The 18329-nt window shown below is 40.3% G+C and overlaps 1 protein-coding gene across 1 annotated transcript in view; it reads right to left on the bottom strand.

Moving 5' to 3' along the window:
- Positions 1–18329, bottom strand: part of LOC150090666 (reversion-inducing cysteine-rich protein with Kazal motifs-like) — a 234509-nt gene that overhangs the window by 159493 nt on the left and 56687 nt on the right. Inside the window, exon 4 of the mRNA XM_090388252.1 lies at positions 3944–3980. Within this exon, the coding sequence (XP_090244378.1) occupies positions 3944–3980 (37 nt within the window). The remainder of the gene's footprint in view (positions 1–3943; positions 3981–18329) is intronic.

Raw genomic sequence — 18329 nt, forward strand, 5'->3', positions numbered from 1 at the left:
CTACATTTACACATGAGGAGCTATTCAAGAAGGAGAGGGCCAGATGTTTATCAAATTCTAACAGGGAGTTAAATGATTTTGTAATAACTGAGAGCAAAGTGGAGGAGAAATTGTTGAAGTTAAACAAACATAAGAAATTCACCTGGGGTGGATGGGATCTATCCAGTTATATTAAAGGAGGCAGCAAAGGAAGTAGGCAAACCCTTAGCTATAATTATGAGAGCATCCTTGGACTCGGGGAAACTCCCCACAGACTGGAGATGTGCAAATGTATCTCCAATTCACAAAGGAGGATCAAAGTGTGACACAAATAATTACAGATCTGTTAGTTTGACTTCTGTTCCAGGGAAAATAATGGAGTTACTAGACTCTAATGCATTAAGGGCTTATGCCTCAAGCTGCGAAAGAGTTAGACTATGTATATCTTAGTGCATTTGCATCATTTATACACAGCCAATTATAGATTAGCAAATTTGCAATAGTGGCATCGTTTAAGTTACATCTCATATTGTGAATACCTTCACGACGAGTTGCCACGACATTGCACTACTTCGAATAAGTAACACTTCACCCGAAGGAGAAGACTGTTGTTACTTATTCTCAGTGGATACCACCACCCAGACGGCACCATTTCAGGGCTATTTTGTATTTGTGTGGGATAATAACTTGACTATCCAGTTGTCCCTATTAGACTTAGAAAAGCAAAAAAGGTAGAGGGAAAGTAATACTAGGAGTGGAAGAGGAAAAGAAATGGTGTAGAAGAATGAAAGGGACAGTAACTCCTTCTCACACACTCAAAAACTCAAAACTTCTCGAATAGGCAACGCTTCCCCAGTGGAGAAGGCTATTGTTACCTATTCTTGGAAGCTCCGGACATCATCAGGCTCTCCCTGGTGCTGTTTCAGGGCTATTTGGCCCTTCTTCGGTGGGTGGGTAGGTACCCAAGTGATGTAATGATGACAAAACAGTTGTGAAGTATATCTCCACAATATGAGAGATGCCTGATGGTGTATGATATAAGTTAGGACTCTAATGCATTAAGGGCTTATGCCTCAAGCTGCGAAAGAGTTAGACTTTGTATATCTTAGTGCATTTGTATCATTTACATCTCATATTCACAATATGAGATGTAACTTAAATGAAGCCGCTATTGCAAATTTGCTAATCTATAATTGGCTGTGTATAAATGATGCAAATGCACTAAGATATACATAGCCTAACTCTTTCGCAGCTTGAGGCATAAGCCCTTAATGCATTAGAGTCCTAACTTATATCATACCATCAGGCATCTCTCATATTGTGGAGATATACTTCACAACTGTTTTGTCATCATTACATCACTCGGGTACCTACCCATCCACCGAAGAAGGGCCAAAAAGCCCTGAAACGGCACCAGGGGGAGCCTGATGATGTCCGGAGTTTCCAAGAATAGGTAACAATAACCTTCTCCACTGGGGAAGCGTTGCCTATTTGAGGAGTTTATGAGTTTTTGAGTGGTGTGAGTTGAAGGAGTTACTGTCCCTTTCATTCTTCTACACCGTTTCTTTTCCTCTTCCACTCCTACTATTACTTTCCCTCTACCTTTTTGCTTTTCTAAGTCTAATAGGGACAAGTGGATAGTTGAGCTATTATCCCACACATATACAAAATAGCCCTGAAACGGTGCCGTCTGGGAGGCTTGATGGCCACTGAGTTTCCTCGAATAGGTAACAACAATCTTCTCTACTGGGGAAGCGTTGCCTATTCGAGGAATATATGAGATTTGTGTGCGAGTTGAAGGAGAAACTGTCCCTTTCTTCTTTCTACGGCATTTCCTTCCTCTACCTCTCCTACTATCACCTTCCTACATCTTTATTGCTTTTCTTAGTCTAATAGGGATAGTATGAGGATAACCGAGAACTATTATCCCATACCATATTTCAAAACGGTGCCATCTGGGTGGTGGTATCAACTGAGAATAAGTAACAACAGTCTTCTCCTTTGGGTGAAGCGTTACTTATTCGAAGTAGTGCAATGTCATGGCAACTCGTCGTGAAGGTATTCACAATATGAGATGTAACTTAAACGATGCCGCTATTGCAAATTTGCTAATCTATAATTGGCTGTGTATAAATGATGCAAATGCACTAAGATATACATGGAGTTACTGGTTAAAGAAGTATTGCGGGAACATTTAGACAAGACGGCAGCAATAATTCAGACACAGCATAGGTTTGTGAAGTCTTGTCTGACCAATTTGATTGAATAATATGATGTGGTCACAAAGGAACTGGATGCAAAAAATAATTTTGATATCATATAATTGAATTTCAGGAAAGCTTTTGATACTGTTGCACATTACATCATTTTCACCCTTTTTTTGAATTTCTTATCTCACTAATGGATGCCTAGTTACCTACCAAAAACATACCATTAAGCATATGGGAAACTTCTGAAATTCCCCATATCCAAAAGACTACAGTACAAATTGGAGCAGTATGGCATGAAGGGCAAGTTGTTACAATGGATAAAAGGATGGTTAAGTGGGAGACGACAGAGAGTGGCGATCAATGGGTACTGCTCTACATGGACTAATGTTATTAGTGGTATCCCTCAGGGTTCGGTGTTTAACCGTTGTTGTTTTTTATATTTATCAATGATATTGATGAAGGTATATCAAGCTTAATGCCAAAGTTTGCAGATGATACAAAGGTTGGCAGGGTTGTTAATAACAGTAATGACTGTATTCTGCTGCAACAGGATCTGGAAAAGTTGGGTAGATGGGATGAGAAGTGGCAAATGAAGTTTAACATTGACAAATGCAAAGTACTGCGTATGGGTATTAGTAACCCAAGAGAAATGTACCAACTATATGGTGTTACACTCAGGATAGTGGAGAATGAAAGAGACCTTGGGGTAATTCTGCAGTCAGATATGAAGTTTTCTGACAGTGCAGAGAGGTTGCCAGAGTAGGTCATGGGGTCTTGTCAGGGATAAGGATGTGATTATTCCCTTGTATAAGGCAGTGGTCAAGCCACCTTGAGTACTGCATACAGATCTGGAAGCCTCATTTTAGGAAGGATGTAGAGTTGCTAGAACAAGTACAGAGAAGGGCAACAAGCCTGGTGAAGGGAACAGTGGGGTGCTCTTATGAAAAAATGCTTAAGTTCTGCAAATTGCAGCTTCTGGAGACTAGGCACCTGTGAGGCAATCTGATTGAGGTGTATAAGGCCTTGAATGGATTGAGCAGGCTTAATGCTGATGGGATTCTTCCTCTTGCTCAGATTGCAAACTTGAGGGGACACAGATTCAAACTGAGGAAAGACAATTGTAGAATAGATGTGTAGAAGTTTTCCTTTAGCCAGAGGATAGGTGATTGCTGGAACAAACTTCCATCTGTTGTGGAAGTTGATAACTTAAATAAATTCAAGGCAGAACTAGACAACCATTTGGAATGAATGGATCAGTGAAATGGGAAGAGGTGGTTTTTTTTTTTTTTTTTTTTGGCTGATGCTGTATAAGCTTGCTTTCTTGCATCATGTGCCTCTACTAATGCTAAACACAACCCCTCCCATAATCAATATAAGTCAAATGTGTGGGCTTGGGGCCAGCAGAATGTTTCCACCAACACAACCATACTATCACACCATTGCCTAAAGAATACAACTGAAAAGTTTACTGAAAAAAATAAAAAATAATAATAAATATAATAATAATAAATAAATGTAAATAAATATAATAATAATAAATAAATGTAAATAAATATAATAATAATAAATAAATGTAAATAAATATAATAATAATAAATAAACAAATTCTGGAATCAATAATTACATATTGACAAAATCAAGTGCATATCATTTTTATTTTTTTCATATTTTTTTCATTATTTTTTTCATACTACGTGTTTTGTAAAATTTTGGGAATAGTACTTTATTTCAAGAAAATATTTAAATGTCCTTACCTTGAAGTGTATCATTGATGCATGCCCAAAATGATGCCTATGATAAATAAAATTTTTAAAATGAATATAAAATATGCATTCTATCAAATAACATAATCAAATATGAATAAAACTGCATTATCATTTTGAAAATTTTAAGAGTTAAAGAACTTCAGGTAAGAGAATTTATTTTGATTTTGTAGCAAATTTAATTTTCTCCTTTAGTAAAGTAGAAAATTATGTATTTGCACTAAGAGTAAATACCAACTTTTGTATATCCTATCTGACGCTCTTAAAATTTTCAGATTTATAACATTAATCCCTTTTTTTTGCATTTCTTATCTCACTAATGGATGCCTAGTTACCTACCAAAAACATACCATTAAGCATATGGGAAACTTCTGAAATTCCACATATCCAAAATCAAGCTGACAGCTCATAAATACTATTGCAATAGTGAATCCTTGTGTAAATTACTGTAGTTTTAAACTTCTCTAGTCATTCACAGTTATTCATGATTATATACTAAAATTTTATTTATTTATAAAATATAAATGAACTAAAAATATAAATAGAAATAAAATATAAATGAACTAAAATATAAATAGAAATAAAATATAAATTATAATATATAAATATAAATAAACGAATAGATAAATTTATTTATAAAATATAAATGAACTAAAAATATAAATAGAAATAAAATATAAATGAACTAAAATATAAATAGAAATAAAATATAAATGAACTAAAATATAAATAGAAATAAAATATAAATTATAATATATAAATATAAATAAATGAATAGATAAATTTATTTATAAAATATAAATGAACTAAAAATATAAATAGAAATAAAATATAAATTATAATATATAAATATAAATAAATGAATAGATAAATTTATTTATAAAATATAAAATGAACTAAAATATAAATAGAAATAAAATATAAATTATAATATATAATATATAAATGAATATATAAATTTATTTATAAAATATAAATGAATTTTAAAAAAAAATTCTATACAACTTAACTATTTCTCTGTCTTTATATTATCAGGGCCAGTGGAAAACAGACTGATCAATGAAATACCCGATTCCTTTCTCCCTCCTTGCCAAATTTGAAAAAGATTAAGATTTGTCACTTCCATTTTTAGTCTATAAACTAAGGATACTACAAGCAGGAATGCAGCTGAGGAAATGAGCTGTTGAGTTTCCCTCCTGTAAGAGATTTGATAAAAAAAAAAAAAAAAAAAAAAACGAATTTTCTCGATCTCAGATCGGCAGTTCTTATACTCAATATCATCCAAAGAAACACGGAACTAAAAGACCTATAATTGAATTAAATACCTTCCCACTATCTTTAAATTTAGTAAACATATTTTTTATTGCTTATCCTTTCAATAAATTCAATTTCTCAATAGCTCCCAAAATTAAGGGGGAAAGATTTAAGTAGTCTGCATAAATATTAATAGCAAAAAAATTATTTTACTCCTTACAATAACTGCTTTGGTCCGAGGGAAGCCCTGCCGCGATTTTGGGGTTCTGCACCGCAATAAATCACACCTTTGACGCTCCCTAATTAATTTACTATTTGGAAAACACAGAGATCAAAACTGGTTTCTATCATACGCCGTATGACACGTTTCACTTATTCGCAGATAGAGGGCAGAACCCGTCATATCACAGAAAAACGCTCTAAGGCAGGGGTGGCCAAAGAGTCGATCGCGATCTACCAGTCGATCAGGGATTTAATTTCGGTCGATCACGACGAATTTTAAATATACTGTCATCCCTCGATTTGTGCACCTTGCGCAATGAAATTTTGCAATGGTAGATCGCGGCACATTTTGAAGGAAAAAAGTAGATCGCATCACAAATTAAGTTTGCCACTCCAGGCTAAGGCAATTTATAAACCTTCAACACCGCGTTTAGACACCGCGGCCTACCATGACAAATGTATATACAATATATACACTGGTGTTCAAAGAAAGTGCATCACCCCTTAAAATTGTAATTGTCATCCGAATAACGTAAGTATATTATTATTATTAGCCATATGGTGCAAGGAAGCCTGAGGTTTATGCTGCACCAGCAAAAAAAAAAAAAAATCCCGAGTTACCCTGAGAGAGAGAGAGAGAGAGAGAGAGAGAGAGAGAGAGAGAGAGAAGAATGTTGATATCCAGCTCAGGACCCTTGGTGTGCCAAGCCCATACTCATCGGATGTGAGCCCCCTGGGGGGGGGTTAAATCTATGGCAATATTTCTTACAGATTGCATCAGATTGACACGCGTAGGCGATGACGTATTATTGCATCAGCTATTACTTTCAGTTATATAAGCATGCTCTGCAAGAGTTGCAATCCTTCCTTGCTTGTGTCAGGATGGCGAGTTACGTGCAGTTGACGCCATGAAGAAAGAGTGCTATTGTTGCTTTACGTGAGAAAGGATATTCTTCCCGTCATATTGCTTATAGAGTGTCTTGTAATCAGTCGACAATGAGTAGATTTCTTTTAAAACTCAAGAATACTAGTTCTGCTGATAGGAAAAAAGGAACCGGACGCAAACGAGTCTCTACGGTAAAACAGGACCGCGTTTTGAAGGGCTTATGCTTTAAAAACCGTAAAGCTTCTTCGTCTGAGCTGAAAAGAGAATGGGAAGAACATACAGGAGTGGTAGCAAGTGCAGTAACAGTCAGAAGACGCCTCTTCAAAAATGGACTTGTAGCCCGTCGTCCTAAGAAGAAGCTCCTCCTCACACAAAAAATGAAAAAAGCCCGATTAATTTTGTATAAGGAGCATGTCAAATGGACCCCGGAGCAGTGGAAGTCAGTTGTTTTCTCGGATGACAAGAAATTCAACCTGCATGGCTCTGATGGGAGACAAACGATTCGCCATAGACGTGGTGAAGGATACCATCCAGACTGTTCAGTGTCTACAGTGAAATTTTCTACCAGCCAAATGATATGGGGGTGCATTTCGTATCACCTGCAGTTTATAAACGGTTCCGTAAATGCCAATGGATACCTGGCTATATTGGAAGGAAAATTGCTGCCAACCATTAGAGACCATTTCAACCTGCCAAGTAACTGCATCTTTCGGGACGACTCTGCTCCTTGTCATCGGGCGAAAAGTATGAGTAGGCACTCCTGTAGTTACTTGAGCTTCATTTCTGCATTAGAGGTGCGACAGTAATGTGTTTACATTTGTTACAGGTGAAAAAATGGTTGGAAGAACGGTCCATCACAACTGTTAGCTGGCCAGGAAACAGCCCGGACCTGAATCCTATAGAGAACTGTTGGCATCGTGTGGAATGTGCAGTTGCCAGAAAGAACCTAAAGACCCTTCCTGAACTTCAGGAAGCCGTAATTCGTGTTTGGATCTTGTCAATTCCTCGACGGGGCGCTGCTGTCATCAGGGCCAGAGGCGGTTCAACTAAATATTGGTTTGCACCTGGTGAACTTTTCATTTTGTTTTCCATTTAAAATGATAAACTGAAGCAAACTGAGGGCTTCTGATAACATTTCAGCCCTAATTGTCGTGTTTACCAAAACTGTTGTATAAGGTTGCAAATGCTCATTTTTGAATATTTTGAGAGCACCTGTCAAATATTACTTAGCTTTGCCTTAACTATTAATAAATATCTTTCGTTTATATTTCTATTTGTGATGCTAGTCATTAATGTAACATACCATCGCGAAAAAGGGTTAGAAATATGAAATTCCTACGTGATGCACTTTCTTTGAACCCCAGTGTATATATATCTTTCTATGCATTAAAATAATTTTCCTGCAAATGATATTTATTCAGCCAATGGGAAGAGAGATGTGGGTTACGTGAAAACGTCACAGAAGCTTGTTTTACTGCGATTAAACAAACTTCTGTTTAAGGGTGCTCACGCTTAAACAGACATGACCATGCGGTCATGTCTGTTTTATCTAACATGACCATGCGGTACCATTCTTGATTTCCATATGTAACGTATTTATTTAAATAAACTAAATGCAATAAGGCATAATATTTTAAGAGTTTTAAGATTCTATATCTATATACTGTAATATCGGTGTAGATACACCATATACACTCTTAAAGTAGTGTATACCGATGAAAAGCCAACTAGCTTTGAAACGGTGCCGTCTGGGTGGTGGTGCCATCCGAGATTAAGTGACAATAGTCTTCTCTATTAGTGAAGCGTTATTTATTCGAGGTACTGCAATGCATGGGCAACTTGTTGTGAAGGATGAGCAAAATATGAGATACAGATAAAATTATGCTTTTCATACTACGATCGTAGAGCATCAAAAGAAAGGTAAATACGCAATAATACTATATCAGATTTACGAGGGCAGTGGTACAGTGTTAAAAATTTCTGTATCTAATGTATAACACTTCAAATATTAACCCACCAAGTTTCATGCAGTTTCAATAACGTATTTTTTTTTTAATTACAAGTCCTGAAAAATTAAATTATTATTATATTAGGGTTACCTGTAAATGATTACATTAACACGTGTTTGTGTCTGTAAATTGCGTGTTCTCTAGTCGATTTGCTTGTTTTGCTGGACGAAAAAAACCTTGCTATTTACGCCAGAGACCAACTAACTCAGCCACGGAGGGAAAAAGGCCCATTAAATTTCCTCGCATCATCGACGGGATTCAAACCCGGGCCTTTTCCGCGCTGACTACAAGTCCTGAAGTCACTAGATTGTGTGAATCGTTGTTGTTGTTGTTGTTTTTTGGTTTTTAGGAGCATTAGCAACTAAGGCCATATTGCTCCGATTGTGTGAATGAGGAAAGATTTATGAAATCAATCACTGTGCAGTTATCCAACATTTGAGGGAAAAGGGACTAACGCCAAAGGCAATTTATCAGGATATGATTACAACACTGGTGGAGGATGCCTTTTTCTATCTCATGGTTAGGAAGTGGGTAGCAGAATTTAAATTATGGGAGAGAGAGACAGCCTTGAAGATGACCCACAGTATGGGAGACCTGTAAGATCCACCACTCCAAAAGTTGTTAACAGTGTGCATAATTTGGTGTAAGTATAAAGTGTAAAGTATATTGATGTCAAACGGCACCAGGGTTTTCCCCCATCTCCGCGTTGCTTTCATTGGGGGTGTAACACTTCACTGTAAAAGGCCACAGATTTAAAAGTGTATGAATTTTGTAAGTGTAATGTTATGTATCGTTGTTCATCTGGCCATTTAGTGAGCTAGATGATTTTGTAATAACTGAGAGTAAAGTGGAGGAGAAATTGTTGAAGATAAACATAAAAAAGGCACCTGGGGTGGATGGAATATATACAGTTATATTAAAGGAGGCAGCAAAGGAAGTAAGCAAACCCTTCTCAATAATTATGAGAGCTTCCTTGGACCCAGGGGAGGTACCCATGGACTGGAGATGTGCAAATGTGACCCCAATTCACAAAGGAGGATCAAAGGGCGACACAAGTAATTATAGACCTGTTAGTTTAACTTATATTCCAGGGAAATTAATAGAGGCACTGGTTAAAGAGTGCTACAGGATCATCTAGACAAGACTTCAGTTATAGCTCGGACACAGCATGGGTTTGTTAAGGGGAAGTCTTGTCTGACCAATTGGATTGGATACTATGATGTGGTCACAAAGGAACTGGATGTAGGGAATAACATTGATATCATAAATTTGGATCTTAGAAAGGCTTTTGATACTGTTGCAAATGGAAGACTGCTGCACAAATTGGAGCAGTGTGGCATTGGAGGAAAATTGCTGTTATGGATAAAGAGATGGTTGAGTGGGAGAAGACATAAAATGGTAATCAATGGACACTGCTCTTCGTGGATTAATGTTATTCGTGGAGTCCCTCAGGGTACGGTGTTGGGTCCATTGTTGTTTTCTGTATTTATAAATGATATTGATGATGGTATATCAAGCTTAATGTCGACGTTTGCAGACGATACAAAGGTTGGCAGGGTTATTAAAGACACTAATGACAGAATGCTGCTGCTGCAACAAGATCTAGAAACGTTGAGCAGATGGGCTGAGAGGTGGCAAATGAAGTTTAACATTGACAAATGTAAAGTACTACATATGGGAAGCAGTAAACCCAGAGTAACGTATCAACTCTGTGGTACTACACTGACAGTGGTAGAGAATGAAAAGGAGCTGGGGGTAATTGTGCAGGCAGATGTGAAGTTTTCTGAGCAGCAGACGGTCTGCAAGAGTAACTCATGGTGTCTTGTCAATGATATACAGGAATGTTTCTAGCAGGGATAAGGAGGCGATTGTCCCCTTCTATAAGGCAATGCTCAGGCCACACCTTGAGTACTGTACTGTATACAGGTCTGGAGGCCTCGTTTTTAAGAAGGATTTAGAGCTGTTGGAACGAGTACAGAGAAGGGCAACAAGATTAGTGAATGGAACAGAGAGTTGCTCTTACGAAGAAAGACTTAAGTTTTGCAGATTACAGTGTCGGGAGACTAGGCACCTGCGAGGTGATCTGATTAAGGTGTATAAAGCCTTGAATGGTTTGAGCATGCTCAATGCTGATGGAATTCTTCATCTTGTTCAGAATAATCACCTGAGAAGACATAAATTCAAATTGAGGAAAGACAGTTGTAGGATAGATGTGCGGAAGTTTGCCTTTAGCCAGCGGGTGGTTGATTGGTGGAACAGACTTCCATCTTTCGTTGTGGAAGTTGATAGCCTAAATAAATTTAAGGTTGAGCTGGACAGGTATTTGGAACGAAAGGAGGAGTGAAAATAAACGGGGTTTTTTTGGCTGATGCTGCATAATCTTGCTTTCTTGCATTGTATGCCTCTAATAATGCTAATTTAGCAGCTAGACCACTGCTGGGGCCCAGCGTTGCCCAAACTTGGCCTCGTGGAGGTAGAACAGGTACACAGTAGTTTTAAATTTTTACTCTGGCAGGCCCTGCCACCTAGTTTCCTGGGATTTCAGTGGATAGGGCCTATTTAAAAAAAAAGGGGGAGGGGGAGCACTAGAAGTAGGAAAGCCGAAAGTTGTTTTTATAATCTCAGTTTTAATTTAGGCGTTTTTAATTTTAGTAAGCTGTGTGTGGGTCTTGTTCCGCATTGCAGGATAGACAGAGGAGGAGGAGGAGACTGAAGACTGGTGGGAAAAGCACAAGTATGGGGTCAATAGGGAAGGCGTCCCCAGAACAGCAGTCTGGCAGGCCCATGCCTCACCAGACGAAATAAGGGTGGCGGTGGGGTAGGGAGAGACGGGAAGACTGTCTCTTCCCGCCAGGGATATGGAATAAAAGTGATTAGGGCTAGGGTGCCCTATTCAGATCGTCCAATGGCGTTTTCCAGCAGAGCTGTGGTTTAGTGGTCTCAGTCCATCCCAGCAGGGATCTTGCCAGTTGTGGGTTAATTTATGGGATGAAATCCCGTCCAGTATTTAGTGTTCCATTTCCTAATCTGGATAATTTCTGGGTCGGTCCAGTGTCAATTTGGCCAATGGATAGCATTGAGTGTTCATCTCCTGGAAAGAAAGTGTGCCTCTTGGTTAACTGGAGAGTATCTGATTTTCATTATGAGTAGGCGTTGTAGGTCGTCGTAGTGGTTGCATGGGTGCATTACGTGGTTCCACGTCTCTTCCTCCCCACAGATGCACAGTGGGTTATCCACCAGATCAAAAGTCATTAGTTTGGCTTGGAGTGGGACGTGTCCTGTAATTAAGAATGTCGTGTTCCGTCCTGGGAAGAACCGGGGATGTGCTTTTGGATGCATCCTGTCAATATGTGGACGAAATTTCTTCGTAATTTCTCCTTTGGTGGTGTGTGCCCACCTATCTTGCCATGTCTGCTGCAGGTGTTGTGCTAGTCTGTTTTTTTTTTTTTTTTTTTATATTTTCTTGCCGTTTGCAGGATTGACGGTGAATCCAGCAAAGGTGATGGGGGTTCCTCTGGCATAATAATACATGAAGGCAGTCTTAATAACCTCAAGCTATGATCTGTAGGGCTCCCGCTGTGACCTGTAGGGCATGCGTACTTACTGTACGGCAGGCTCGGGTGATGACAAGGAGGATGGTTCTTTGAATGGAATCTAGTTGTCTTCTATTTACTGTCATTGTGGTTTTGTTGTACCAGATCGGTGCGGCGTATGTAATTACGGGAGTAAAGACCGTTTTGTAGTATAATGACAGGGTGCATTTGTTAAGCCTCCAGTCATTTTTTTTCGTGACTCTTGCAACGAGTGCCGAATACTGGAAGTGTGGTAGAAAAGACAGGTTTGTGTCAAGTACAACTCCTAGATATTTGAGTTGCATGGTGAGTTTCAAGGTGGTTACTCCAACCTTGATTTGTGGCGGTCTTCGTAGTTGCAATTTGCCCTTCAAGAGGATTGTACTGTTTTTTTTCAGAAGAGATTTTTAAAAAAATGGGTCGATGCCCATTCCTGGAGTTTTATCAGTGCCGGGTTTGCGATAGCCTCAAGTTGGGCTCTAGAGTCAGCTATTGTGATGATGAGATCGTCTGCGAAGGTCTGGGAGCGGGCTTCACCCAAGTCAAGGGTTAGGAATTGATGGGAGTGCGGCAGGTGACAATGACCATGTTCCACAGGACCGGCCCCAGCACTGAGCCCTGCGGGCATCACCTGCAGAAGGGTCTAGTGAGGCTTTTATATGGCGTTTTCATGGTGATTTTCTTTCCAGAGAGGTAGGACTTCATGATGTTATATAGGTTTCCAGTTATGGATGCCTGTGTGAGTCATGAGAGTACGCTCGGCCACCAGATGGTGTCGAACCTCCCCGCAAAGTCAATAGATATCACTAAGAAGTATTTCTTCTCGCACGTCAGCACAGCGTCAATGAGGCTTTTGAGCGCCTCGATTATCGAGGTCCCAGGTTTGAAGCCATATTGATTCGGGCTTGCTAGCCCAGCTGCATCGTAATGGATCTGTATTATTTGTAGTAGCATTCTCTCCAGAAGCTTGCTGGCTACAGCCAGCAGGGCAATTAGCAGATAGGATTCAGGTTTTTCCGGGGGTTTTGTGGAATTAATTAATCAAGATTAATTTTACATTAGCAGTCTTCCAGTCTTCGGGAAATGTGCCTGTTTGGGGGCATATGTTGATTACGGATAGGAGGAGTTTTGGTGTTATCTCTACTGCTCTCCTGACGATATCAGGCGTATTAGGGTTGGACTAGTTTATGCGGTGGTTGCTCTTGAGTGATCGACGATTGACAGTTTGGTGCAGTGCCAGCGTCTTGGACATCTCATCTGAATGTGTGTACCACATAACAGGTTCTCGCTATGAAAAAGGTGTAAGCCCAAAGGGTCCCAAAGTTGTTGACAGCAGATCAAAAAGGCACGACAGTTGTCAAGTGAACATTTGCATCGTTTTCAAGCTGATCCAGCAAAGTTACTTGCAAGGATTGTGACGCATGGTCGAAACTAAGCTCCATCACATTCAGTCAGAGTCAAAGGAGCAGTGAAAACAGGGGAAATGCAGCTCATCTCTCCACCTCCAAAGAAAGCCAAGTCGATTCGTTCTGCTGGCAAGGTGATGGCATCGGTTTTCTTTGGGATGTTGATGGAGTGCCGCTAGTGATTTATCTTCAGAAAGGCCAGACACTCACAGGAGCATATTACACAGACTTTGTTGAGGCGTTTGCGTGAAAACATCAAAGAGAAACGCCGAGGGAAACCCAACAAAGGAGACTTGTACCACGAAGACAACGCGCCTGCTCACAAGACTGTTATTGCTATGGCTGCACTGCATGAGTGAGGCTTTGAATTCTTGGACCATCCTTCACATTCATCAGATCTAGCACTATCAGACTTTCAACTATTTCATAATATGAAAAAATACCTAGCTGGCATCCATTTTTCCCCTTTGACGTTATTGCTGCAGTATACGCATTCCCAGTGACCTAAGAGAAAACTTTCTTCGAAGTTGGAATCAATCGGCATCGGTGGCAAAAGTGTATTGAATCCAAAGAGGACTATTTTAAAAAGTAACATGTTACCAGACTCCTCAAATAAACTGTTCATGCTCAGGTCAAGAACTTTAAAAACCACTCTCGTATTAACATTGTTTAACTTCAGTACAAAGTAAGTACACTGAGTGGATAGGAATCATAGGATACATACCTAGTAACGGGTAGGCCCACCTTTCGCCCGGATAAAGGCAGTCACACGGCGAGGCATTGACTCCACTAGTTCACGAAAGCATTCCACAGGTATTTCCATCCATGCTTGCTGTACTGCTGTCCATAATTCCGTCGTATTCATGCGTGGAGGATCCAAAGCTCGAACGGACCTTTCCATAGCATCCCAATGATGTTCCACAGGGTTCATGTCCGGTGAACGGGGAGGCCATTCCATGGTGGTAAAATCTGTGGAATGCTCTTCGAACCATGTTCTGTTCACCATGGCTCTGTGGGGAGGTGCATTGTCCTGCTGGAAGGGTCCATTGCCATGTGGATGCACAATGACCATGAAGGGATGCAGATGGTCTGCAAGGATGGACAAGTAAGCTGGACCGTTCAGAGATGCGTCTAGACGTACCAGAGGTCCCAATGTGTGCTAGTTGAAAATGCCCCAGACCATTGCCTACCGTCTATCTGAACAGTTCCTTGTAACATGATGGGTGCGTAGCTTCGTGCGGTTTCCGCCAGATACGCACCCTGCCGTCCGCTCGAAATAACTGCTAACGGGACTCATCGGACCAGGAGATCCGTCATCAATCATCCAAGGTCCAGTGCTGTTGTTCTTTCGCCCAGCTGAGGCGTAGAGTCCTGTGTCGTGGTGTTAGCAATGGGACTCTGGTGCGTCGGCGGATCCCATAACCTACTGCGGCTAAAGATCGCCTGATGGTCTCGGTGGTGACGTTTCTGGCACCTCCCTCGTTGAAGTCGGCGGTGATTGAGGCCTGGACCACCTCAGACCACAGGGCCATCTCCTTCCATCTATCTAGACAACTTGATAGTACTCCTCCCACCTACCACGATATCATCAGATACTCCACCAAAACAGCTGACTGGAATGCCTTCAAGGACAATATAAAATCAAAGCTACAAATGGATACATCCCAACTAAACCATCTTGATCCACAGGAGCACCTCTCTCTCCTAACAAGCACACTCCAACAAGCATGTGAGAGAACTATGAAAAAACGTCAGAAGCACCTAAAGGCTGTCCCTTGGTGGTGCAGGGAACTAGAAAACCTAAGGCGGCAAGTCCACACTGCCCGAAAAGCCTTCCAGAGAGCGAGGCACTCCTGGCCTCCTGCTGAGGTCCAGGCTCTACGGGAAGCATATAGAAGATATCGTAACGACTACACAAGCCTCATTCGGCAGAAAAAGAAAGTGTCTTGGCAGAACCTTGTGACAACCACTGGTAACGCAGATCCTTGGGGGGTCGTTTATCGCATTGTTATGAACAAGCTGCCCAGGGGAGAGATGTTAAATGCAACCCTGACTCCTGATGGCAATCCAACACACACATGGGCTGAATCCATGAATAATATTCTGAATGCCCTACTTCAGACAGATGAGAGTCCCCTCAATGATGAACAAAAGCAAATTAAACAAGACAACCAGGCCTTCTCCAACAATAAAATAGAACCTCCTTTCACCTCTGAGGAAATGAACAAAGCACTTGACAGAACAAAAATGAATAAATGCCCTGGTCATGATAATATTGAGGTTGAGGTCATCAAGAAAGCAGCAACACATCTCCCAAACCACCTATTAGCACTATTCAACAAATGCCTTGCGAAAGGAATTTTCCCTGATTCTTGGAAACAGGCAGTGCTTCGACTCATCCTAAAAGGTCCAGATAAAGATCCTACTCTACCCAAATCTTACCGCCCCATTGCTCTTCTCCCGGTCTTGGGAAAGGTAATGGAGCGGCTGCTTCAATCCAGATTATCCACCTACTACCAGACAGCCAACTTAGACTCTCCAAAGCAGTATGGCTTTAAGCCAGGATGCTCCACTGAAGATGCTATGAACAATCTGCTCAACACAGCAAACTCAACCACAGAAAAATATCTACTGGCTATTTCCATTGACTTTGCTGGTGCCTTCGATTCCATCTGGTGGCCCAGCATTGTCAGGAGATTACGTCAAATCAATATTCCACTCAACCTCTACCGCTGTCTCCAGAACTACCTCTTCAACCGCTCAGTCACTGTTCAAACAAATTTTCAGAAAACGTCCCGACCAGTTGTTAGAGGGTGTCCACAGGGCTCGGTTCTTGGGCCCTACTTCTGGAACTTGATACTAGATGAATTTCTTCTTATGGATTTGGGTCCTGTGGACTGCATGGCCTATGCAGATGACCTCATCCACCTTATCAAAGCTGATTCTAGAACTCAGCTTGAGCAAATTGCCTCCCCTGCCTTAACGATCCTCCAAAATTGGGCAAACAACCACAAGTTAGTCATCTCTGGGGAAAAAACGAAGACAATCCTCCTCAAAGGATCCTTGGACATAAGAAGACCACCCCAAATTAAAATCTCTGGGCAGACATTGCAACTCAAAACAGAACTAAAATATCTAGGAGTAACCTTTGACTCCCGATTAACATTCTTACCTCATCTTAATTACCTCTCCAATAAAATACGTCGTTATACTGCCATGATCGTAAGAATTAGCAGAGCAGACTGGGGTTTGAAGAGGAGGACTCTCATGCTACTTTATAAAACCATCTTCTTACCAGCTGTGTGCTATGGTGCAGCCATATGGTTCCCTCGTGCCATCATTGCATGTAATAAAGCAAAGCTACATACAATTCAACGCAATATCCTACTCACTGTGACTAGAGCATGCCGCACAGTCAGTAATCCTGCCCTGCAGGTCTTAGCAGGCACTCTTCCTCTGGACCTGGAGGTTATTCGTCGCGGCCTCGCATACCGCATAAAGAGAGGAATTCTCACCACCATTCTGGATATAACACTCGATCTAGCTAACGATCCAAAAAACGAAATGAAACAGATTTACTCTAAGCTCTTCCAGCATTGGCAAAGATCTTGGGAGCAAACAACCAAAGGTGAAACAACTAAAAGATTTCTTCCACAAGTTATGATAACTGCACCAAAACCTCCTCCGTGGTACTCACCAGGCCTTCACGTCTCGTTCTTCCTCACTGGTCATGGATCGTTTCGGGCCAAGCTGCATGCCCTGGGTCTCACCGATTCTCCTCTCTGCACATGCGGTGACAATGAAGACTGGATTCACCTCATGTATAATTGCCCTCTTTATGATTTACCCAGAAGTCTCCTAATTACCAAAACTGGAAATATACCCAGTGGGCAGGAACACCTCTACATAATTGACGAAACCAACTACAAAGCCTTCACTACTTTTGCCCAGACTGTATTTGAAATGCGTCAAATTCACCTACAGCAAACTGTTCAACGCACCCCCATCTTATAATGAACCCAAAACTCAATTCACAGAACATATCCTGAATGGAATCAAAGAAAACACAAACAGAATATTGATCTTTGTCATGACCTAACAGGAATCTCTCGACGTTCACAAAGGAAGCTATCTGACAAACCCACGAACCCAAAAAGGACTTTTCTACAATAGCCACAAGAACTCCAAGCAATCCTTGAGTTTCATGAATCCATGTGCCTCCTCTCATCCCCTAAGAGAAGATTATCCAAGTCCCAGTGTGGGACACTGCTCATTGCCTACAAGTCACCCTTGGATGAAGAAGATTAAATTGTTGACCCTGGGCCCCTTGCCCATTGTGGGACCCACTCACTTGCTGGCACCTCTTCTCTTCAAGGTGTATGAAAATATCTGATTTTCCTACTTGTGCAGGAACTCATATAAATACTCCTCTGGGAGTGGGGCTGGCATTTGACTTTCAAATGCAGGATCATGCTATTAGGCAATCTGACTTTGTGGGTCACTTGACCTCACAACCTTTTCTCTTCTTCCTGAGGTAGGGTGGGCTCCCCCAGAGGGGAGCCCACCCTACCTCACCCTCTCTCTTCTGCTTACCTTCTTTCTTTTCCTCAATCTCTCACCCCTTCTCCTATTTCAAAAAAAAAAAAAAAAAAAAAAAAAAAAAAAATTTTTTTTATTTATTTATTTTTTTATTTTTATTTATTTTATTTTATTTATTTATTTTTTTATTTATTTTTTATTATTATTATTATTTTTTTTTATTTTTATTATTATTTTTTTATTATTATTTTTTTTATTTATTTATTTTTTTTTATATTATTTATTATTTATTATTTTTATTTTTATTTTATTTTATTATTATTCTTTTTTATTTTATTTTATTATTTTTTTTTTTTTTCTCGGCCCTCCCTGGGAAGCTCAGGCTAACCCCAGGGTCGGCCAGCCAGAGTTCTCTTTCCACATACCTGGTCCGGCTCCCAGTGCCAGTGACGGTAACTAGCAGTCTGTGGTGTTCCACAGACCCTAGGC

Source organism: Mastigoproctus giganteus, chromosome 1, assembly GCF_048544385.1.
Source record: "Mastigoproctus giganteus isolate SK-2022 chromosome 1, ASM4854438v1, whole genome shotgun sequence".
NCBI classification, from domain to species: domain Eukaryota; kingdom Metazoa; phylum Arthropoda; class Arachnida; order Uropygi; family Thelyphonidae; genus Mastigoproctus; species Mastigoproctus giganteus.